This window comes from Protopterus annectens, chromosome 12.part0 (genome assembly GCF_019279795.1).
Source record: "Protopterus annectens isolate FY-2018-M chromosome 12.part0, PAN1.0, whole genome shotgun sequence".
Taxonomy (NCBI): Eukaryota; Metazoa; Chordata; order Ceratodontiformes; family Protopteridae; genus Protopterus; species Protopterus annectens.
Genome location: NC_056746.1, coordinates 468005125 through 468029998, shown reverse-complemented (window position 1 = coordinate 468029998; position 24874 = coordinate 468005125). Strand labels below are relative to the sequence as shown.

Genomic DNA, 24874 nt, shown 5'->3' with positions numbered 1-24874 from the left:
TAATTCTCAGACTACAAGACAGTTACAGAACACCTTACATATCCCTTCCCAATGCCCAAAGTAATTCTCAGACTATGAGGCAGTTACAAACACCTTACTTAGCCATCCTCAGAACATACGGTAATTCTCAGACAGTTACAAACACCTTACTTATTTCTCCTCAGTACCTGCAGAGGTACTGCATTACTTATAGTAACTCGAGGACATTAGACAGTTTGGGAAATATCTTCTTAACTGTGTTTTGTAATTCTTCAGACATGCACTTTTATATTAACACATACAACTAACTAACTAAATGATACTTATTGGGACTGCCTGTGCATAACAGAGCTGCATTTAAACAATAAAGAAGTTGGATGCTACAAGAGTCTGGTCTTGCTACAGTCATGGCTAGCCTTAGGCATAGCGGGGCTGCTCTAGCAAGGGCACTTTTCCAGTAATCTGGATGGTGTATGTAGACCAGGGTGGGGGCATTGAGTGGTGTGTGTGTGTGTGTGTGTGTGTGTGTGTGTGTGTGTGTGTGTGTGTGTGTTGGGGGGGTGGCACTGTGGAGCCGTTTTGCCTAGGGCACCAGTTGACTAAGGGCCACCCCTGGCTACAGAGATGTAAATAGTATGTCACTTTCACATAAAAAGTAACATTTAGGAAAAGTGTGTTTTGAAGAGTTAGGATTAAAAATAATATTTTGAAAAGAATATTGCTCTGGAAAAAAAAACTTTTATAAAGCACCACAGCTTTAGGTTAAAAAGAGGAGAACAGAATGCTTGTGGTAATGCTCCTTTACAGCTGTTCTAATACAAACTCTTATATTGTGTCTGTCCTGCATATCTCATTTGCTATCCCACACACACACACACACACACACACACACACACACACACACACACACACACACACACGCACATGTGTATACTCAAATGCCCAAACACGACAGACACACATACAAACACATGGTACACGTGCCCCACGTCAGCCTCTACACACACACACACACACACACACACACACACACACACACACACACACACACACACACACACACACACACACACACATACACCACAATGCTATTACTATAATCCTGCATTTAGTCCTCTCTCTATCTGTACAGCAGGTGATTTGGTAAGGGAAGTGCTGCTTGGTTGTTGACCTTAATATCACACTTTTCTTCTTTTCACCTTTTCATTCTTTTATGCATCATAAGATAATTGGCAGAGAAGTGCACAAGTTCCATCAGAATAATATTTTTTGACAAATAATTTTTACAGGGACTTGCATATGATCGTGAGCATCACTATGAGATTACATCAAATAATTGTGTGATCTCTCATCATATACACCATTTAACAAATACAAGACTTAACTTATTTTGCTTATAGAAGGCACAGCTTCTCTGAGGGACGAGTAAAAGTGTATTTAAAATCACCAGACAATGGAGCAATTTGCAGTCTGCTTCAGCTGGCTGGATTTATTTGATTTTTCAGTATCCTGCTGAACCACTGAACTGTTTCAGAATCTGTTCTTCTGCACAGCATGTTATGTGTGCTGTGGCAGTCAGCTGTCTTCCTTGCAGTTTATTCTTCTGTGTTCATTTTTAAGTACCATTGATATGATATTATACAGGACAGAAATGACACTCAGAAATGTTGTCATTATAATGAATCTGGAAGGTTATAATTTTTAATATATTTTGTTACAAAATAAATTGATAACTTGGCTGGATCTGCAGATGTCTTGGAAAACTATGTAGAAGTAAGGGTGACAAGTCTTGCCTTATTTTCTTGCTGGAGATTGTTTGCTGCCATCTGCTGGACAGAAGTTGATTATCATGGTTTGCAACAAGACAAATGCTCAGTGTTAAAGCTGAACACTTGGAGGGAAAGATGCAGGAAGACTGGCAACAAATCTGCTGCTGTATCCTATGTAATGGTGAGGGCTGATTCAAAGCTTAGAGAGAACCATATACAGAACAGAAAAATGAAGCTTTCCCTCAGTGTTTTGTCCATGTTTGTAGCTCTGGTTGGAGCACTGGGATTTATCTTTTTGGTGATGGCAATTGGTACTGATTTCTGGTATATCATAGATGCTTCTAAACTAGAGAAAATGAACAACAACTATTCAGATCCATTAAGCTCACACTCTGGACTTTGGAGAACTTGTAAATGTAAGTTGTACTATATCACTGAAACTGTTGTTTATATTTATGTTTCATTCTAAAAATCAAGGGTATTAAATAAGGATTAGTGTAGTGGTTTTAGAAGTAACCTTCATTTTGGATAATGAGCATGATTAATACTCGCTGTTTAGTTAACTTACATTGCAAACAACAACTTAAGAGTAGTTGTAAATAACTGTATTAGTCTTAATAACATTCTTTACATCCTAGTTACTTAACCTTAATTGTAGCCTTGCTTTCTTCTACATTTTCAGTTAGGAGCAGATGTTTACCTCTGGTAAATCCCTTCTGGCATGGCAATATAAGCTTCACAGATTCCCAAAGACAACTCTTAAGTAAGTACTTTTATCATGCATAAAATTGTAGCAGGCATGCCTTATGATTAAACGAATTTGGTAAAAAGCTTGCATTCATGAATATTTGCATTGCACTGTGAGATTTAAATAAACAGAAACTTGTTTATAATTTTTAAGAAGTCACAACTTTTAGTATGTAGTAAATTACATTCTTTGGATGTTAACGTTTAAACCATGAAATACAGTTTCATTGCCCAACTCAACAATTTATTCAGCATGCCAATTTGTAAGATGTATGGAATCCTCACATTTTTGTTATTGAGATGAGGCTTACATGAACTTAAAATGTAAGGGGAAAACTATTGTATCTGTTTTGGAAATTTAAGGAGATAAGAAAATGAGATCAGTGCATTCTTCAAAGCAGTGCAAACGTATTCTGTCATTTACCTAAAATTTCTGACACAGCATTCTCTTTATGAAAGTTTGTTTTAGTATCTGGCTTTATGCAGTCAGACAGCTGGAAAGTGCTAATGCACTTTTAGTTTAGAATGCCAAATCTTAGTGCTGAAGACTGACACCTGGGTTGACAGGATGACTCTACTTTCTTCCTGACTTCTCTGTTTGCAGAAATATTTATGGATTTCCCTTTGTAAGAGGCATGTTTCAAGCCTCATTCTGCCATTCTTCTCAGCATTCCTAGTTTTGATAATCCAGGTGCAATTCTGCATTTCAGATTTGATGCAAAAAACACTGTTTTGTGAAACATTTTAAACAAGCAGTAAACAACTGCACCTGGAGTTATTTTGGCTGTGTGCTAAAATGCATTTTATGAGGTCCTCTTGCTCCATGGTTTACTTAATGAATGAAAATTACTTTTGGTTTTCAAACAAATATTGGCTAGTAGCAACATACTAAATGCCTGTAGAAATGAGAGGTAAATAGAGAAATTGTATTCCATAATATTCCATCAAATAATTTGAAAAAAAAATCATCATAGGAATACAATGCTGTATTTATACTTGACTTTGTGTGAATAATTAGTCCCACTTATAATTTCAGAGGGGAGTATTTGCTTCTAGAGATTTAATTGTGACAAGCAAACACGTAGCCATCTGTACATCCTACTAATATCACCTATCTATTGAAGTCATGACAGCTAAAATAGAAAAGTTACAATGCGATACCAAACAGCACATCCATCTCATGAATGAAATAATCTGTCCACTGGATGATTAGTTTCTTGACAGAAGCCAGTCCTTCAGCACCTTGGACAGTGTCAATCTCATGTCCCTACAAGTTACTACACATTACCTCTTGTCAGTCAGATACACTCATGGCCCACTGTTTCGCTTACATGTTTAACTAACATTTATTTCATGTAGTTTGTACATGTGTGTGTATTTGTATGACTGATTAAATTTTGTAAGAGAAGACCACCCACTTGGGCATTCCTGTGACCCTCTCCATCATAAGTATTACGGTTTGATTGATATGTTTGTTTGTTTGCTTGTTTGCACAGTTAACATTGCCAGTTTAGCAATTTTGTAGCTTTATACCTGAAATGTTACTTATATGGGTTATAGATGTGATAGGCATCTTATTTTTAAGACAAACGTGGTCATCCTATGCAGCTCAGTGTATTTACTTCCTGAAATGTGCAATGAGGTTACACAATGCTGCCCAGGTTAAAAGTTCATTTTATTGTCAAATACTAATTCACTGTGCCTTCTGTACCAGCACATACGATAACCCAAAACAAATAATTCTAATACATACTAATGTTTTTCAGGTATCACACAATATTCAGATACAGTAGAAGTACATTTTTGTGACTTACAGTTTTATCTCTGGAATGCCAGAAGAAATATTATGAACAATGTTATGAACACTTTTCAGTAATGAAAAGCATGCATGTGTGGTCATATAAACCAGTGATATTTTAGTGGAATTTCCCCAGCATTTATTATTTTTTTATTTATTGGCATTTAGGAGGCAGCTTAACCAGTTAATTCAGTGGACTATTGTCTATAGTACTGTAACACAGACACACACATGCACACACACACACACACACACACACACACACACACACACACACACACACACACACACACACACACACACAGACACACACACACACACAGATACACAGACACACAGAGACACAGACACACACACACACACACACACACACACACACACACACACACACACACACACACATACACATAAATAAATATATACCTATATGGATCTACTTCATATGTTCGACAGTTCAAAATGCTGACTTTCATATGGCCGAGACCATATGATCGACATTTGAAATGTCGGACATATGAAAAACAGAAGTAAAAAACAACAAACACTTACCTAAACACTGCTAGCAGGGGGGCAAGCTCTCCTGCACCCCCCCGGGGGCTCCTCCCCACCCCCCTGAAACTTAAATATACCAACTCTGAGATCGCGCTACAGTGCAGGAATGGAAATGCTTCCATTATGCACTGTATGGAGATGCTGGTTCCACATGGTCAGCATTTCAAATGTCGATCATATGGTCTTGGCCATATGAAAGTCAGCATTTTGAAATGTTGACCATGTGAAAGGGACCCACCTATATACAGAGAGAGTGAGTGAGAGGGAGAGAAACAGATATTGCTTTTCTCTCTCTCTGTATACATATATATACATGTGTGTGTGTATGTGTGTGTGCGCGCACACGCGCGTGTGTTTGCATGTGTGTGTGCGTGTGTGTGTGTGTGTGTGTGTGTGTGTGTGTGTGTGTGTGTGTGTGTGCGCGCACGTGCATATCATCATGTTTACTCACTCAGACCATACATTGAGCTTCTTACTCCTTTATGAATGGGTCATGTATTTTGTAAAAATGGAGGAGCTAAGGAATTTCCTGTGTGTCTGAACTCTCCATTGTGCCCAAGCATCATTCCAGGGAGTGCAGCTGGCCATTGATGTGGGGAGTTGCTGACTTGATTATGCATGTTATATCTTCCTTCAATAGCCTTATGAGCCAGGTATTTCCATTAGTATCCTAGTCTTCTAATGAGAGCCATTAATGAGAAGCATTCCTGGGAATCCCCCCTCCCACTTTACACTCTCCTGGTGAAGCCAGTAGCAAAATGCATTTGCCATTCATTATTATCTCATTAGTCTTCTAACATGGCTGAACCCCCAACACGCTAAGGTCACTGGCAACATAATCCTTGCATCCTGCCTTAGTGAAAGTGGACTAGCAGACAATTATTGTCTGTTTTCCAGGCTTTATTAATGAAATGCAAGAAAGCACTTTAATCTTCCTAAAACAGAATAATTAGGATCTAGCTGTATTGCTAATCTATAGTAATTCTGTTTTTGTTTGAAATTTGACTCATTGTTTTCTTTTTGTTTTACAATGCTTGTGTCACACTTGCAGTTTTCTACTACCACTACAATGTTTGAATGTTTCACAAACCAATAAACATTTTATGAAGAAACCTTACTAGGCAACGTTTGAGTATGACAGCACAGTAGCAAATGATTGACAAGGCTATATTGTATGATGCAATAAACTGTAAAGAACCTGTCAATATTCTCAAATGCTATGCAAAACTGAGCTGGAAATTTTCTGCCCAAAAGCACTGTTCTGTGAAGTTTTTTAAAGTGCTCCTTTTATGCAGTCAATGTGCCAGCTTATATAATTGATAGCATTACCCTGAAATGTTCCTAATTAATTCTCTAAATGTCTTCTCTATGCCTCTACTAGAATGTAATGTGAAAGCTGAAGCACTTAGCTACGGAAGACGTTCGTAGCACAACTTGTTACTGATAACCGAGTGAGTCATGTCATTTGCAGAAATAATGCAGAACCCAAACAATGCAGCGCTTGATTTAATTCTGACGTAAACTGCTTGCCTGTCTGGAAGATATCATTAATGAAAATCAGCTGTGGAATAAGCATTTGCAGTCACCTCTATTCCCAGGGTGATCTTATGTATGATGTAGTTTTCATGGCAATAACTATTGATACAGGAGAATTAACTAAATGTGTAATGAAAGTTTTAAGTGGCTTACATTATGCTCCACGTTCTTGAAATTAGAAAACAGTAACTTCACATACACTGCAGAATAAATATATAAACACGGTTTAAACAGAGAGTTGCAGAAAATAATTCTTATATCTTATTGCTAAAGCAATTCATGAAAAAGCAGCGTCTTTGACATTTATTGTTTATCTTCCTTTAGAATTAGATTTCTACTGATTATAATCATACTGTTTATGATTATTTGCTTCAAGCAGAGTGTCTGAGGAATCCTGTATCTGCTTGGAAATCAAGTGAGTAGTGAAGAATCAGATGAGGGTATACTATGTAGCTGTGTTTAGTTATAATTTATTTATTTACTGTGTATTAATTAGGCAAAAGAACTATGTCCAAGGTATCCTTTTCCATTTTGGCATCTAGACAGGTTTTGTGCATGTCAGATATGATTGTTTTAGATCAGTATATATTTGTGGGTGCATGTATGTGGAGTGAGGCACCCATTTGTTAATACTGTGAAGACCTCTACAAAAAATACTGGGTCTCCCATACCAGTTAAAGGCTCTGATTCTGAAAAGTTGTTCAACAGATCTAACTGGGACTGTCTGTTTCAGGTTTTTGAGTAATTTGGGCTCCCATGTAATTTTCAATTGCTTTGTGCTATTTATGTGGTTTTGGTGCCTATGATTATAGTATTAGCAAGACTTTTCTTCTCACTTGACTTAGTAGCTTTACCCTCTCATTTTTTGAGACACTGGCTCAGTATTTGAAAAAAAAAGTATATAACTGAATATAATAGATCAGAAGCACAGATAAAGTTATCAAAGTTATCATTGTCTGGAGATTATTGTGAAAAAATGTAGTGAATCCAGAAAGGAAACTTTAAAGAATATGGCCAAATTAGATAATTGTTGGACACTATCAGGAGATATGAGCAAGGAAGATACTCATATGTATTCTTTTTGCTGGCTGTAGAGCTAATGCCATGGCTCTTTTAAATATCTAAGCATTTAGATTGCTCTTGCTACCGAAATAACAAATGAAATTGTCTTTAAGGAGATTTTGAGGAATGATAAAACTTTGATAAGCAAATGGAAGAATTTTTTTTCAGTTACCTCCAGAAAGTTACATTCGTACAGACATATATTTTTTGTCTGCACTGTGTACCTTTCACGCTTTGCCAATGAACTCTTCTATCAAGTCTTTATATGCCTGACGAGTAAACTAATAATTTTTATTTAGGAAGATTGATAGCCAACAGTAGCTTGGGATAAGTGAAAGCTCTTAACTGAAACAAGGGACTTGGTTTACCTGATGGAGAATTATACTGCAGATCAACCTAGAATAGCCTGGAGTGTTTGTATTAAATGGAAGCATGCAACTCTGTATGCAAGAAATTAATGCCATAGTTTTATGACTGTAGTAGTGAGCTTGCAAGAGTTTCTTTCTGGGACTGGTTTTGACATTTAGCACAGATGATGTCTGACAGTCCACACACAGAATTAAAAGTATGAGCTGTTAACAAGCTTTTTTCTATGGTACCAGGTTTGATTCCCTCAATAGTCATTTGCCTCTGTGTGTGACATTGAGCAAACAGACAGTTTGGAAACTGGGCTAGGCACCCCAATGGTCTCCTGGACTGCAAGACTAGTAACTACATATGCACTTATGACAAAACAATCAGGGCTGATTTTCCCTGTTTATAAAAAAAAACAGTGCCCTGAATTTGCAGTGTGTCACATAAATCTGAAAGTCTGAGAAAGGATGAATGAGATGCTGTCCATATTTTACCAGACTAGATGCCATGATTACCACAAATAGATTGGTTGATGACTCTTACATTTGTCAAGTATTAGTAGCAGATGCTTAAGTGGAAAAAGCCAATGGTCTGGGATCAATGTTGAGCAATAATTGTTGGGAGTATGAAAAATAATGTATGGGGGTAAATAAGGGAAAACTAAACAGCAAGCCAGAAACAAATATAAAATAAAGGAGCAGTGGTGTGTAAGCAGCATAGTAAACAGCTGTAAAACTGAAAAAACAATATGGATTATCACACAAGGAAAATTGGTATACCAAACAAGTGAACAAGCAACTGTGGAGAGAGGAGACCAATGAATGGAAATATTGTAATATAAAAAGACTGTAACATTAGTACCAGGTTTCCATGTAATGTATTAGTATGAGAGGCACTAGAAGGGAATAAAAGAATATCTTAAAAGGCCTATGCCCCATGCATACCCATGCATATGCAAGAGCCAAGATATAAGGATTCAGAGACCAGCGATGGAAGGAGGGGTCTTTGTGCAGGCAGTTGCTGAAGAACACGATGTTCAGCTTGAAGGGTAGGCCAGGTGAAAGGATTATGCCAGATGGCAGCAACTAGGAAAGCAGGTAGGGGGTTGCAAAGCAACGAGGAAAATAGTTAATTATGTGAAACATTGTGGTATATCAAAGCCATCAGAAGAAGGAGAATACAGGAAAAGTTGAAGATGGGGGTAGATATTGATTTATTATTAGAAACAAAACTGAAAATCAGGGGTGGGGAGTAGTTGCTGTTTTTTGATAGCCCAAAGGGAAAAATGGACAGCAAGTCAAGGGGAAGAAAGAGGAGATTAGCAATTCTAGATCATAGATGGCTTCAGACAACCACAGAGAAAGTGATAAAAATTGGGATAGGTAGATGTATTATCTGGCAGGGAAGGGCAGAAGGTGCATTCTGGGCAATAGGAAACATATATACACAATGCATGTTAGACAATAGAAAACATATATGTACCAAACAGGGATGAAGAAGGATTCTACAAGAATGTCTTTGCTAACTGGGCACAGACAAAAAGAGACAGAATTCAAATAATGGGGGGAACTACAATATCACCATGGAACCAGAAAAATGTTGTATGGAAGGAATATAACAAAACTATTAGACAAGAACTAGCCCAAAGAATGAAAGGTGGGAAGGTGGCTTGACATATGGTGGGAAAGGTATCCAAATGAGTAGGAATACACATCCACAAGAAGCATTAAGGTATAGGCAACTAGGTTAGACAGGTTAGGGAAGGAAAACCTAATGGAAATAATGCAACAGATATAAATACAGGGGAGACACATATTAGATCATGCAGCAGTAAAACTTAAGGTAAGTGTTGAAGAACAGAAAACAATAAGAAGTGGGTGAAGGTGGGCTATCTATAAATGGAAGGAGGTAGAGCACAAAGAAACACTGGAAGAAATAATAAAGGAGTCAATACAGAACAATATAAAAGCTATGGAGTACTGGTGAATAGGGGGAAAGACAGAAAGGAAACAACTAACTAAGAAATAAAAGAAGATTGCAAGCAGAGAGAGAGAGGTACAGAGGATAAGGGGGAGATGAGGAGTACTTAGAAAGATTTACAAAAAAAGAAAACAGGAAGGGAGAGAAGTCTCAGAATGGAACTTGAGAAAGATTATAGACAGATATATACTGGAAGATGAACAAAGAGACGAGCTGAATGCAGAGATGACAAGGGATCAGATAATGAAAGCCATATATAATATGAATGTAAGGAAATCTGGAGGGTCAGATGGATTCCCTCTAGAGAGCAACCAATGGGTAACAAAGGAAATGTAGAAGGCCCTAGATGGGGAAAACAAGAGAAGACAGTTGTCAGGTTACATATATAAATTATGAGAGGTGCCAGGACAGCCAAAATACCTAAAGGGAGAGGAGAAAGGGAAGAAGGGGGAAATTATATGCCAATCTCTTTGATTAATGTAGATATCAAGATTTTAGCAAAGGGTTTGATAGGAAGACTGGATGAAGTATTGCTAAAAATAATACAGGCGGGACAAAATAGTTTTGTGAATGAAAGAAGGCTTAAAAAAAAAAAAGATGGGACCTACTGGAATTTATGCACAGGGAATAAAAATACAGGAAGGGAAAGGTGGGATTATACTCTTTGACCCGCAGAAAGCCTTTGATATGGTGAACTAAAGATTCTTATGGAAGAGACTACAGTAAAGGTGGAAAGGGGAAAGAATCATACATTGGATAGAGGCCATATACCAAGACCCAGAGATTGAAATAATCATAAATGGAGGAGTATCTGAGGAGGCAGTGATAGTGAGGTGGACAAAACAGAGGTACTCACTCTCCCAATGCCTCTTCACGCATGTGATAGAAGAGCTGCCAGTGTGAATTATACACAATTTAGCAATGCCTGAAAAGAAGGAGGGGATACAATTTCAAGTGTGAGTTATGTGTAGATGTCTGTAGGCTAATGCCAGAGGAAGTGGCTACAGCAATGGGAACTATAAGAGCAACATTTGAGAAGTTTAAGGAAGTGTTGGGACTCAGGTGCAGCAACCAAAAGACAGTAGTAGAAAGATTAAGAAAAGAGAAGGGGAAAGGGGAGAAGGGGGAGTAGGAGAGATAAAAGAGGCAGAGTTCCCCAAACACCTGGAGTTCTATGTTGGGAACACAAGGAAGTTGGGAAAAAGGTAGGGATACTTTTCAGGAATGTTCATAGGAGGTTACTAGGCTATTGGCCCTATGGCCATTGTAAGCCTAGCCATGTTATACCCTTGTTACCTTATTGACCAAGTTGTACAGTCTATATTTACAGCGGGAGTCTATGATCAGCACCAACATTCCTTATCCAAGAGGGACATAGGTGACACTCCCGGGGTAAATTTATGGTCTCCCATCCAGTTGTCTAAGTTACGCTTAAATGGGGTCATTGAGGAGCTCTATGCCACAGTGGTGCAGCGGTAGCATTGTCGCCTCACAGCAAGAGGTTCTCCAGTTTGATTCTCGGCTGGAGCACCTTCTATGTGGAGTCTACATATCCTCCCCACGGTCGAGTGGCATTCGAAAGACATACATGAATGGGCTTGCCTTTGTTGAAGGTAGGGTGTCGGGCTGGCACCTCAGCACTGTAAAAATCTACTGCCAATCATTAGCGGACCGGAGTTCCGCTGTGGCGACACCTAACCGGGAAAAGCCGAAAGAAGAAGAAGGGTCATTGAGGAGCTCTGTTTTACTTTACTTGACTTGGGAGTTTGTTCCATAGGAGTGGCAATCCCTGGGACACATATCTGCCTCTCCAGCATGTCCTGTTAAAGTTGCAGGCTAAGTTAAGATTCCTAGAGTGAGTGAATCTTGTCCCATCATTTCTATTAGGGCAGGGTACGAGACTGCTCTGTAGGCCAGGCATAAGTCACCTCTCAACAACCTGTAAGATACAGAGTACAATGACAGGGCCTTCAGTCTGTCCATGTAAGTCATGTGTTAAAGGCCTTGAATTTTCATGGTGAGAAAATTCTGAGGTCTCTCCGGCTGCTGCAGGTGTCTGGTAAGGTACATATAGAAGGGAGCATTGTACTTTATTAATGGTCTGATGAGGGATGAGTACAGGGCAGTTATAACATCCTTAGCTCTGGATGCGATGCCCTTAGATATGAGATATGCAGTGTAGAAAGCCTTCCTTAACATTGCGGACACATGCTGTTCAACGTTAAGGTTGCTATCAACCTGTTTCCCAAATCTCTCACCACAGGGTTTGAGGTAATTGGGGTACTGTTAATACTGTAATTTGCAAGGACTTTCTCTTTGCTGAAAGGGATGATAACACATTTTTTTTTTTGCATTTAGTTTAAGTCCATGGCTTTAGCACCAGTCATTTGTTTGCATAAGCCCTTTTTGTAGTATGTCAGCATTGTTGGGGGACTGAATGATTGCACCAAGATTGCGGTCATTGGTGAACTCAGTAAGCCACAGGACATCTATTTTCACCTGGACTTCTGAAAAATAAATTCCAAACAGTAGGTAGCCTAGCACAGATCCTTGTGGTGCATCGCTGGTAACTGGAGTGCTGGTAGAGGTGGAATCTCTAACTTTGATTGTATGCGTTCTGCCTGTGAGCCACTTAGCTACTCATCTAGTGACATATAGGTTAATTCCCAGCTGGGTGAGATTTTCAATAATGCATGAGTGGGGAATTGTGTCAACAGCCTTGGCTAAGTCAAGACAGGCTGTATGTACTGTTTTGCCTTCATTCAGGGCTTTGGTGACATTCTTGACTAAGTCCTCCAAGTTTAGTAAGCACAATCTACACTTAACAAAGCCAAATTTGGTTGGATCAAGAGTTTGAAGGTCACCTATGTCTTTGTTTTTAAGGTCCATGATGATTCTCTCCATGGCTTTTCAGATTAGGTTGGTAAGGCTTATGGATCTATAGTTCCCAGGGTTGGTTGATGGGCCCCCTTTGTGGAAGAGAATTACTGTTGTTGTTTTCCACTCTGCTGAGACAATTCCAGTACTCAGACTACAGTCAAAGAGAATGCCAAGTGGTTCCACTAGGTCCTGTTGTAGACCATTTAGTAGGCAGCCTGGGATGTTATGCAATCCCATAGAGGGTCTGGTTTTGGCCATGGAGTGTGCAGTTATGACCTACTCTTTAGAGATTCTGGTTAGAGGACAGGTGACAGGTATGCCTTGGTGTAAGTCTACTGGGAACTGGGAAATTTGTGCCATATCTGTCTGACATCAGGTTGGTGATGTCCTCAGAGTCAGTATGAGGGGTACCGTCCACTACTAGTTCAGTACAAAGCTGGGCCATCCCTTTTAGATTTCTGATGTAACTAAAGAATGCCTTGTGATTATCCTTACCTAGAGATACCAGTTTAGCTTCATAATTGGCTTTAGAGGACTTTACAAGATATCTAATTTGCTCGTTCAAGCTGTGGAGGGCATCCTTCCTCTGCTGAGTCAGTTCCTTCTTGTTCTTAGACACTAGTTTCCTACTCTTGTTGTATAATCTATTTATGCTTAATATTCACCATGGTGGTTTGTTTTTTTGTGAGACCTTGTTTTTATCCATTCAGGTACAGCCGAGTCTATACATTTGCACAGGTGTTTATACAGGGCATTTGTTTACACCTCTGTATAGGAATCAATGTTGACAATGGTAGCAGTGATTTTGAAACTATTTATGCCATCGCTTAGGATGCTGTAGTTTGTTTTGAAAACATTTTTCATCCTTTTTGCTCTGGGGGGGGGGGGGGTCAGGTATGACTGTTACTTCAAATGAGACTGATTTCTGATCAGACCTTACCAAGGAGGGCAACACACAGGGGGTAGTGCAGAGACCCCCTATGATGGTGAGTACTAAGTCTAGGACATTCAAGCCCCTTGTGGGGGTGCAGACTATCTGTTCCAAAGCATTTGTATTAACAAAGTCCATGAACCTTAGGGCGAGCTTGGTTGTCTTCATATATGACTCCCAATCGATGAAAAGATAGTTAAAATCACCCATGAATAATGTGTTTGGCTGTATAGTGAGAGACTCAAGTAGGTCTAAGTAGGCAGTGTGGTTCTCGTGGATAATGGTGAGGGACCAATAGTTAGCAATGACATGGAAGGGGGTTTTACCTACAGTTAGTTTGACTTGAAGTAGATCTAGGGAATCATATTATTTGACCAGTCTCGAGGTGTAATTGTCTTTAATGAAGATGGATACACCTCTACCTTTGGTTCTTTCATGCTCATTCTGAGGTCTGAATGTGTGGAAGGCATTGTAGCCTTGCATGGCTGGGTTGCTGTCTGTGGCCTTGAACCATGTCTCTGTGATTGCACAGATATCGGCCTCTTGCAAGGTAAGTAGTGCTTTCAGTGAGTGCAGTTTACAATTTAGACTCCAAGTATTAAACAGCATAACCTTTAGTTTGTCTCTAGCAGACTTTTTATGACAGGAAGTTGGTGCTATGACATTGCCTAAAAAAGGCACTGTGGGGGAGGCAAATATGTTTGCCAGCAACCTAAAGCTAAGAGGCAACAGGTGAAGACCATCTCTGGCAAAGCAGCATGGTCTGTCGACTATATCTTCTCAAGCTGACAGATACTGGATCCCCCTAGATTGACACCAGAAACTAAGTTAATTGTTGAAGTCAATCATTTTTTGTTTATATTGAGGCATCATCCTGGGTGAAGGTAGAATGCTGCTTAGTGCTATGGCCATACCTACCTGGGACACAATCTGAGAGCTCAGTCATGTGTCTTTTCATATAGTCCAGTGAGGTATGTCTTATATCATTCACTCCAACATGGACTATGACAGAGTCATACTGGTACTTGTTGTTGAGAGACTTGAGTGCATTGGTGATCTGAGAGACAGCTGATCATAACCTTCTCCTTGTCCAGCCTGGTGAGGAGGACATCTGTGTGTTTTACTTTGGTGTCACCTATGACCAAGACATTTGGTTTTGAGGTGTTTTGCCTTAGGGGCTTATTGGCTAAGACACTGTTGTGTGTATCATTATGTGTAGTGGATTCTGTTGGGTCTGCAGTGTGTGAAGTAGGTTTGCACTTTGGAGATTTCTGATCATTAGGTAGGCTTCTAGCGAGTAGCTCCACATATGTGGGTTTACGTGTTGTGAGCCTATGTGCAAGAGGTGAGGTGTGTGTGTGTGTGTGTGTGTGTGTGTGTGTGTGTGTGTGTGTGTATATACTGACAACCTGTTTGATATCTGGTTTGTTGTTATGTGAGACAATTGATTCCAAGTCTCTCATCTTGTAGTTGTTTTAGGAGTAATTGGCTGTCAGTATACATGAGGCAATTGCTACATTGCCTCAGGATGCCCATGTCAATCAGGCTGGCTGTAGAAATGGTGGGACACTGACCATCCATTATGACAGGTATATACAAGAGTAACTAGTTGGGAGTGGGCTAGATATACCAGGTTTTGCTGTAAAGACTAGCCAAAAGCATCTATTCTCTGGAGGGCTAGGGGTAGAAAACTGTGCCAGTGCTTCATAATGCACAACTGAGTTGCTTGCAGTGTAGCAGTGCATGACTGTTTTGTGCACAGTGAAGCAGGGGAGTTTGGGAAGGTTCCCTAGCAGATATAGAGAAAATTGTCTTTCCAGGAGGTTGCTTCTTTACACGGCTATACACAGATGTGCTAAACCCTGTTGTGCGATGCACAGCTATATGCAAATGCAAGGCTTAAATACAAGTAAAGTTAAACAATTTTAAAACAAAGTAACCAATGAGAAAGCCCAAGACTGAGCTTTATTCAAGCAATCACCAACTCAGATGGGTCCTGGCTGCACAATTCTGCCACAAGGGTGCAGGGGACCTTCTTAATGTAAGATGACTGGTTTTAGTGTTCAAGTGATACCAAACAGTCTAGATTCAACAAGTCCGAGTCTAGCCTATGCTATAAAATGCAGAAGTGCTAGAAATTCAAAGTGAAGGAAATCACAGTCACATCAGCAAAAAACAGTTTAAATAAAGTAGCAATTCAGTAGAATACTTTTCTCAAAGTGCAATGTAGGCTTTAAAAAATACTTATTTTTCAGCATATTTCCATGGATGCCTTGGATTTAGTTCCGATTCACTCCAGATCTTTGGCTAAAGTCACCAATCTGTGAGCAGCTCCAGTAAACTAAGCACAAACCCTCGCAAACACAATGCTTAAATACAAGCGAAGTTAAACAATTTTAAACAAAGTAACCAAAGGCAAAGTCTGAGAAAATTCGAAAAAACAGCCACCAGGTACCAAAAGAAACTAGTAAGACAATCCAAGGCACCACAGGACCAAGAACCAGCCGGAATTCTTTTAAAATCCAACTTTAATTTAAGCACAAAAGCACATAAATGCACACATTAAAACCAGCGTTTTCATTTGAATCACTTCATCAGATGTGGGTCAGAGAACAATTAATGCCTTTTATAATCCTCTAGGAGGTTAATTATCCAATAAAAAACATCCAATTTAAAACATCGTTAATCCTCATGAATATTCATGTTAAAACCTTGCATGCAGAAAAAACACTTTGTGTCTATTGGCTTTTCCCAGTTAGGGGTCGCCACAGCGGAACTCCGGTCCGCTAATGATTGGCAGTTGATTTTTACATACCGGCTTGCCAGGCCTGACGCACAACCTTCAATGAAGGTACACCCATTCATGCATGTCTCCACGCAGAAGACGCTCTATCTGAGAATCGAACCGGACAGTGTCTTACTATGAGGCGACAATGCTACCGCAGCACCACCACCACCATCCTTTCTTTTCCTTGTTGTGTAAAATAAATAAAATAAAATAATTGCATAAATTAATCCTAAGGTAGTACTTAAATGGAAAAAATCACTTTAAGTAATAAATGTAAATTTTTTGTTGTGGCTTTCGGCTTATCCCGGTTAAGTTATAAAAGTTGTATTATATTGTTGACATATCAAAATTTAAAGAAGGCGTCAGATATTGAAAGTAGAACTGTAATACTTTTATTATTATTATATTAATTTGAAAGCTGACCATCTTATATTTATTATTAAAGTGCAATAATGTATTTAACAAATCTTGTCAAGCAGTTGAAAAATGTGATATAGATATTCAGAGTAGTATTACTTTAGATCCTATCCTTTCTCTGTCATAAGTTGTAATATATATTCCAAGAGTGATCCTAAGCTTATTAGTGTTCATTAGAAAGAAAAAAAAAGATTTTAATAATCAATGTTTTGTTTTGATTTGGTGTAAGTAAAGTATTGTGAATAATATAAAATATTTTAGGTAATACAATAATTTTATTTAACTGTAATTTGTCTTTAAAAGTGAAAGTTATTTAAACCATTTATCTATAATAAAATAATGTTATAGCTGACATCAGATTAAAAGCTATAATAACTAGGACTGCAGAGGATGCTATTGCTTTTGGTAGAAAGCTGAACTTTAGGCAAACAAGCAGGATAGAGCTGAACTATTTAATGTTTTATTAAAACATCTAGGGTGCAATTAAAGAGAATTTAAAGATTATATGGGAAAGGACTGCATGGGAATGCATTGTCCATGATTGTGCCTTGTCATCTTTACAATGTGTGACTTTTTTACTCCACCGCCCAAATTAATATCATTTCAGTGACGTTTGTTTTGGTTTTGCTTAATTACCTTAATTACCTTAAAACTAGAGAGTATGAGCATTTTATATTTTAATAGTAACCATCTGTTTAGTGTCAAGAAAATTTAAAAAGATAATTCCAATACTACTTTATAATTGTAATTACCTGATCTCTCATAAGATCATAAGTAGTGACCATATACATTTTTTGCTGTTCATGTACATCATCTGTTATGTTACTACTGTATCTATGCCTAAATTGTTTAACACTATCCTTCTTTACCTTATACAAAGAATTGTTCACCATTTCCTCATCATACCCTCTTGAAATAAACATTTCCACTTTTTTTTTTAATTCTTCTTCCAAAATAAATTCATTACTACAAAACCACCTAACTTTCTAAGTGGATGCTCGTTTGTCATATTTGTATATTTTCTCCTTTTTCTATCATTTGGCATTGTTGTTGTTAAATCTTATAATATGCATGGTAAGGAATGCATTAGATAAATGTTAAGGAGGGAACCGTTTCTTCAGGGAAGGGGCAGGTTTGTCTACCATGACTACTCTGAATACAGGGTCAACAGAGAGGTTGCGTTACTTAACCAAAAGAGTGAACTAGATGTAGTACATCCACTGCTAGAAAACAACCAAGTAAAGTCATTGACTTAAGACATCAAAAGAGAGTAGGCAGATATCTTAATGTGGTTTGCTTTTCCATGTAATACATCTAGTAAGGATGAAAAAATGTTTATAAGAAATACATAAATTGACATCAGATTAATCGTATAGATGATTAAAGTTTCCTGCTTTGCCCTCATGATGCCAGCCTATATCTCCTGCCTTGATGCTTACATTATTTGACATTATACAGAGTGCACTAGTCAACAGGCAGCTAAACGATGATTTTGTACTTACTTACATAAGGAGTGAAAAACACCAATCACATAAAGCTGCAAACTGCGTGTATGCTGTTTTTCTAGTCACTGCCATTGAATGTGCTCTGTTTAAGTGCAATAGCCTTTGCTGCAATTTACATGGCTTTTAGTACAGAACAAAGAAAAGTATATATTGCTTGTTACTCGTGGGTATAGCTTAGATCTGATGAAGTTCTGAAAAGGACAAAACAAGTCACCTTTTGTTTTAACTTAATAAACCATGATTTAAACAAGCAATACCAGCATGAACTCAATTTTTTTTTTATTTTTAGTAATAATGCGAAGTGATCTTTGACATGGATCTTACAGAAGAAGTTTTGACAATGGTCTATTTTAATAATTCATATGCCGATATCAATAGTAATTATTCCTGCACAACTATTTTTTTTCTTTTGTTTTGTTCTTCCTTAAGGAGAAGTGTGCACTACCATTAAGGCTTGAGAAATACATTTCCTTGGTAATAGCTTACATTGCCTGATTATGTGTTTATATGTATATGTATATGTATATGTATATATGTATATATGTATATATATATATATATGTATATATATATATATATATATATATATATATATATGTATATATATATATATATATATATATATATATATATATATATATATACATACATAAATATATATATATATATGTGTGTGTGTGTGTGTGTGTGTATACATACAAAAACACACACACACACATATATATTATATATACTGTATGGGGTTCTAGTAGCACATCAGAATGCAATAACTATAGGTCGGTGCTGGCATATCAAAAACACACTTACAGAAAACTAAACATAACAGAAGGAAAAAAAATAGCAAAAGGAAATTCCTACCACCATATTTAGACCAAATTTGTCTGAATAGTGTAATGTGGTAATTGTTATGCAAAGTTTTTTTCTAAGGTATTTACAAGGTCCCCCTGGACCATCTTAGTATTTATTGAGTGGTAATCCTAATTGTACATTTTACCTTAGAAAAGCCCTTTCTGTAACACTACTAAAATTACAAAAGCCATTCAGGCACATACCACATGCATTGAAACACACATACACACACATACACACACACACACACACACACACACACACACACACACACACACACACACACACACACACACACACACACACACATATCTATGTATTTGGCTAACTAGCTATCTATTTATATATCTGTATATTTCTGTTTTAATTTATCCAAGCCTTTTGGGTTTCTAATAGTATGATGGGAATAGATCCCATTCGTAATTCAAAGTATGATTAAAGTTCATGAAATTAGTATTGCTTCAACCTCTGATTTTAGCCAAAATTGCTCTCTGCAGCACCTGCAATGTGCCTAGAAATGGCCCCTTCTGCAATTCATGTGGCATTACATGTATTGGTAGCAAATCGAAATAAGACTGACAACTCTTTTTTATGAGACCCACTGCTCCTACTGCTATTGTAACTGTCTGGGTATCCTTCTTCCACATTGCCCTTGTTTCTACCTGCAAATCCTGGTATTTTATGACTTTCTGTCTCTCCGTATGTTAGACACTGTAATCACTGGGTGTAGCAATTTCAATGATCAATGCTACATTTTTCTTCTTTGCACAAACTACTGTATTAGGTTTTCTTACATCTATGTTTTGAATTGTTGGTAATGGGTAACCCAAGCAATACAAATGTCATCATTCTCTCTAATGCTTTGTGGCTCATGTTTCCGATGCTTCTCAACTACTTCAATATTGTAATGTTTGCACAACCTACAATGTAACAGTCTTGCTACATTATTATGTCTTTCAGTAAATAGGCCCTCTCCCATTAGTGTATCACACCCAGCAACTAGATGTGCTACTGTTTCCAGTTCTGTTTTACAGCACCTGCATTTGTCTGTTTCTCCCACATGTTCAATGGACTTTGTAAGCCAATGTGTATGTAGTCCACTATCCTTGGCCACTAATATTAACCTTTCGTCTTTTGATTTAAATTCACCTCTCCTTAACCATTCCTGCATTAGATCCTGACTGACATGAGGTTGTTCAATGAGTTTTCTGCACTTGCAACTGTATTTATGCCTTTTTCACTTCTTGCCTTCTCATCTGATCTTTCTCTTTATATTTTTTCTTTTGTTTTTTGTTACACTCAGTTGCTATTTGATTAGTGTCTACTTTTGGTTTGGTTTGCATTCCCACTTGACACCAATATGCTTCTGCTAAACTAAGCAGGGAAGTCATGTCAGATTTGTTCTCTTCTTGTTTCAAAACGTTCACTATATTTAGGCCTGGCAGGTTATCAGATAAGCATGTAGTCCTGCAATTGCAGATCTATACATGTAATCAGGTTTGAGGAGGCCTATACCTCCTTCAGAATGAAGAATATATTCTTAGTGTACTCTTATTTTTATATAGCATTTGATAAGCATGAATCATTTTTTTTTCATTTTCCTGTCCAACTCATCCAATATATTTTGGGGTCTGTCAGTCACCCCAAAACTGTAAGTTAGACCAGGAAGAGGAAATTGGTTTATAGTTTGGAGTTTGTTCCTAGATGTTAGGGCTGTTTTCAGTATTAATTATAGTCTTCTAAAGTATTCCTAGCTGAATTTTGTTCACATTTGTTCATATGTTATTGTCTATCCTTCATCAGTTCCCAAATATTGATATTCTCCCTCCTACTCAAGATCCTTTATATCACATTCATCTCACGCTGATATTTTCTTTGTACTGCAGCTTCTCTGCTTTGAATCTTGCTTTTGCACATTTATCAAGAACAGATGACTTTTGTATGTCATTTGAGAATGTTTTGACCCCTTCCAGTTGTGCTTTCAGCTCCTCATCTGATGAACTACAGTTTTAAACCATCTACAAATGAAGACAAGAAGCCTTTACACTTTGTTGTTGTCTGGGAGCCAAATTGCAACTATAACCAAATCTGTTAAGTAGGCAACTTAATGGGATAAGGGCAAGACAAAAGAGCAGCTGTGACAAAGAGCCACCCTGGAATATCCCCACTTTTTATTTTTTATCCATGGCATAATAATCTGTCCTTTATCATGGCTTGGCTGCAAAGTGGTTTGCCACTGTTTCATGGTCACTAATAAGTGTAGGGTATATCTTATACACTTGTAAGCACTCCTTTATCCATGAATGTGGGATGCTGTTGAATGCTTTTTGTAATCTATCCATGCCATACCTAGATTCTTCCTCTTTGTACAATTCTCCATTATGACTTTATTTAACAACAAATGATTCTTGGCTAGCTACCTGGTGGTGTGAACCTTGGCTGTAGATTATTGTTACTGCTGAAGTGACACCCCAACCCCATGTGTAAAAATGGGAAAAGGAACTGTGTATAGATGTATGGATGGACCTTTGCTCCGTATGACTTTCTTTTATTACCCTTTTGTTGTATTGCCATGATCACGTTTTCTTCTAAATGATTATAAACTCTTGTCAGCATTAGTTCCAATATGTAGTTTATACATTGTTAGGGTGCAAGTTATCAGTCTATAGTTTTTAGGATAGCTTGCAGGCTCACTGTTAAGGAAGAGTATTGTTTTTCCTGTTGTTAACCATGTTGGTGTCTGTTCAGGCTGTCTATGGGGGTTGTGGTATGGTAAATGAAATATATTATACCCTAAGTTTGGGAAGATAAGTGATGGACAGAGTTTTTCTATGTAATCCTTGTACAAATCATTTTTAAGTTCATATATTCTGTTTATCTGTTCAAATCACCATTTTCTATTTATTCCAGATGAATATTCTAATTGTGTAGGTTCTCTGATGAGCACATCACTGCCAATTACTTTTGCAGTCGACCACAAGTGACTGTAGGTAATACCTGTCAGGCGATGTTTACATTGTTATTTAACATTATACCTTGCACATCGCTCAACAGCCAGATACAGAATGATATTGTACTTATGCAGATAAGGAGTAAGCAGAGCCAGTCATAATAAAGATGCAAACTAGGTATATCCACCTGTTCCAATCACTGTCATTGAAGGTGGAGTCAGGAATTCTCGAAAGGGTTTCCTTGTGCAATAAAACACAAACAGCAGCAACCAAGAATTTCAGCAATAAAATCCACTTTAATGATATAACAGTAAAACCACCGGATTGAGCGCTTTCTTCCCCTGACCGGGGTTTTCGTCAGAATCCTGATTGCTGACAGTGTGTGTTTTGTATCATTAGTTTTCGTTAACACTGGTCGCTCCATTTCATACACTTATTGAATGTGGAGTGTTTCAGTGCTCTTGAATTAAAGCATTTGCTGTAATTTACATGGCTTTTAACCTTGTTATCGGTATATATAACTTAGGTCTGCAAAAGCTCTGACAAGGCCAAGAGCACTCATTCGTTGTTTTAAGTTAATAAATCATGGTTTAAACATGCAATACAAACATGAATCCTGTTTTTTTATTTTTAGTTAGAATGTAACGTGATCTTTGAAATGTATATTACCTAAAAAGTTTTGACAATAGTCTATGATATCAAGCGCAGTCATTCCTGTATGGCTAGTTTTCCTCTTTTTTTGTTTTTTTTCTCAATCTTTTTAACTATAAAGATACATGCACACACACACACACACACACACACACACACACACACACACACACACACACACACACACACACACACACACACACACGCACACACACACACACACACACACACACACTAAAACTATAACTTTACCTAGTCCCTACTCTATCCCTAATCTACGAACGCTCACCAATGCACACACTCCCCCATCCTCCATCCCTAAACTTTAAGTAATCTGAAAGCTTCAGCATTAGAAGAAAACCTCACTTACCTGTACATAAACTAAGCTCTCACACCACAGACACAGTGGAGATCTGATGTTTGAAATCCCATGCAATCAACATAAAGGACTTTTGACAAAATATATATTTGACATACTATATTGCAATAGACAGACAGATAGATGGATAGATAGATAGATAGATGGACAGATAGACGGATAGATAGAGATAGATAGATATATAGATAGATAGATAGATAGATAGATAGATAGAGAAATAGATAGATAGATGATAGATAGATAGATAGATAGATAGATAGATAGATAGATAGATAGATAGATTGACATGGATGTTTTTCCTAATAACACTTTCCTGCCTTTCCTACTTTATTTTCTTTTTGTATTATCTTTTAAAAATGCATTCGGTTATGAATCAGATAATGCCAAAAGAGTAACTGAAAACACAGAATATATTATTTCAACTAATATTTCTAAAACTGAGTAAAGTGTAAAAACACAATACTGGAAACATAAGGGAAAAATAACAGGAAGTAGCATTACAGTTTAGGAGGTAAAAGACAGATTTAGAAAAAAAAATCAGCAAACTAGACACAGCGGTAACTGACAAAGAAAAATAGTTTATAATACTATACCCTACATGCCTGATGATCTGTAGATGCACGGTTTACCTTTATATCGTAGATCACATAAGATCGACCTACCACTTCGTCGACCCATTTTCTGTGAAGTCGAAACCGCAACACCACTTAAATGTCGAAATAATGTTGAATTTCGATATTTCCGGCTGCGCCACACCTCCACACCAGTGATATCATGGGTGAAAAGGGAACGAGGTTTAGCCATTCGCATATGTGGCTTTCGTCATTCTGGGTGTTCGCATTTCGGAGTTCACAGAAGCGTGGTCGACTTTTTTGAGATCGCAGTTATAAAGGTAAAACAGAAACACACTGTTTAATTTCAGTACAGGATAATGGAGAATTCTGAGGATGCGAATGAGACAAGGAGCAGAATGGGAATAAATGTAGTGACAGTGGAAGCTGACAGTGATAGAAAGGCACAAATCTGCATGTATTAGATACTAGATTATAGGGTTAATACACATCTGGGAAAAAAATGCATTCATGATGTAAGCTGTTAATGACAGTTTTCCAAAAGTACTCAGTTTATGTGAGTTAGCATGTTACTTAACCAGACAATGTTTTTGGATTACCTATCCAGCTTACATGGTTAACACATAAATAAAATTAAAAAAATAGTAATCTCCGCACAGCAGACAAAACCTCTGTGAAAGCTGTGTAGCAGTGGTCAAACTCCAGAGAAGGTCCTCACCCTTACAAGCACAGCCATAAAGTGTATTTCAGTATCTGTAAGTCAATCTGCTCCATTATTGGAATAGTACCAGGCAGATGGTCTTATACAATGTCCAACTACATGAATTTCTTGCTTCAAAGGATTGTATTTCGACCCTTGAGTTAAGAGAAAAGATAGACCATCAGAAAGGCTGCTTATGCATAGCCCATTATTTCTGTTTGGTCTGAGAGCCTGCCATGTGTATAGCATATCATGTGATCTCTTCAAATCACTCAGTAATTAGTGTTAGGTAATGTAGCTAAATGCAGAAGGGCAGCATTTAGGCACAGACAATGCCATTAAATGATGTTGATTAAAGCAATGAAAGCCCATCTCCACTACCTGAAAATCCAGTAATTACTCTGCTGATTGTCTGGTCTAATTTTCTGTCATTATGTTGATTTTACTATAATTTTGGTATGTTTATAAGTGTAA

At 37.7% G+C, this 24874-nt stretch overlaps 1 protein-coding gene across 1 annotated transcript in view; it reads left to right on the top strand.

The window, feature by feature from the left end:
* Positions 1 to 1562: 1562 nt before the first annotated feature.
* The window catches only part of TMEM114 (transmembrane protein 114), a 1025745-nt gene continuing 1002433 nt past the window's right edge, over positions 1563 to 24874 (top strand). The window contains exons 1-2 of the mRNA XM_044089565.1: positions 1563 to 2164; positions 2431 to 2511. Of these exons, the coding sequence (XP_043945500.1) occupies positions 1927 to 2164; positions 2431 to 2511 (319 nt within the window). The 5' untranslated portion in view covers positions 1563 to 1926. The remainder of the gene's footprint in view (positions 2165 to 2430; positions 2512 to 24874) is intronic.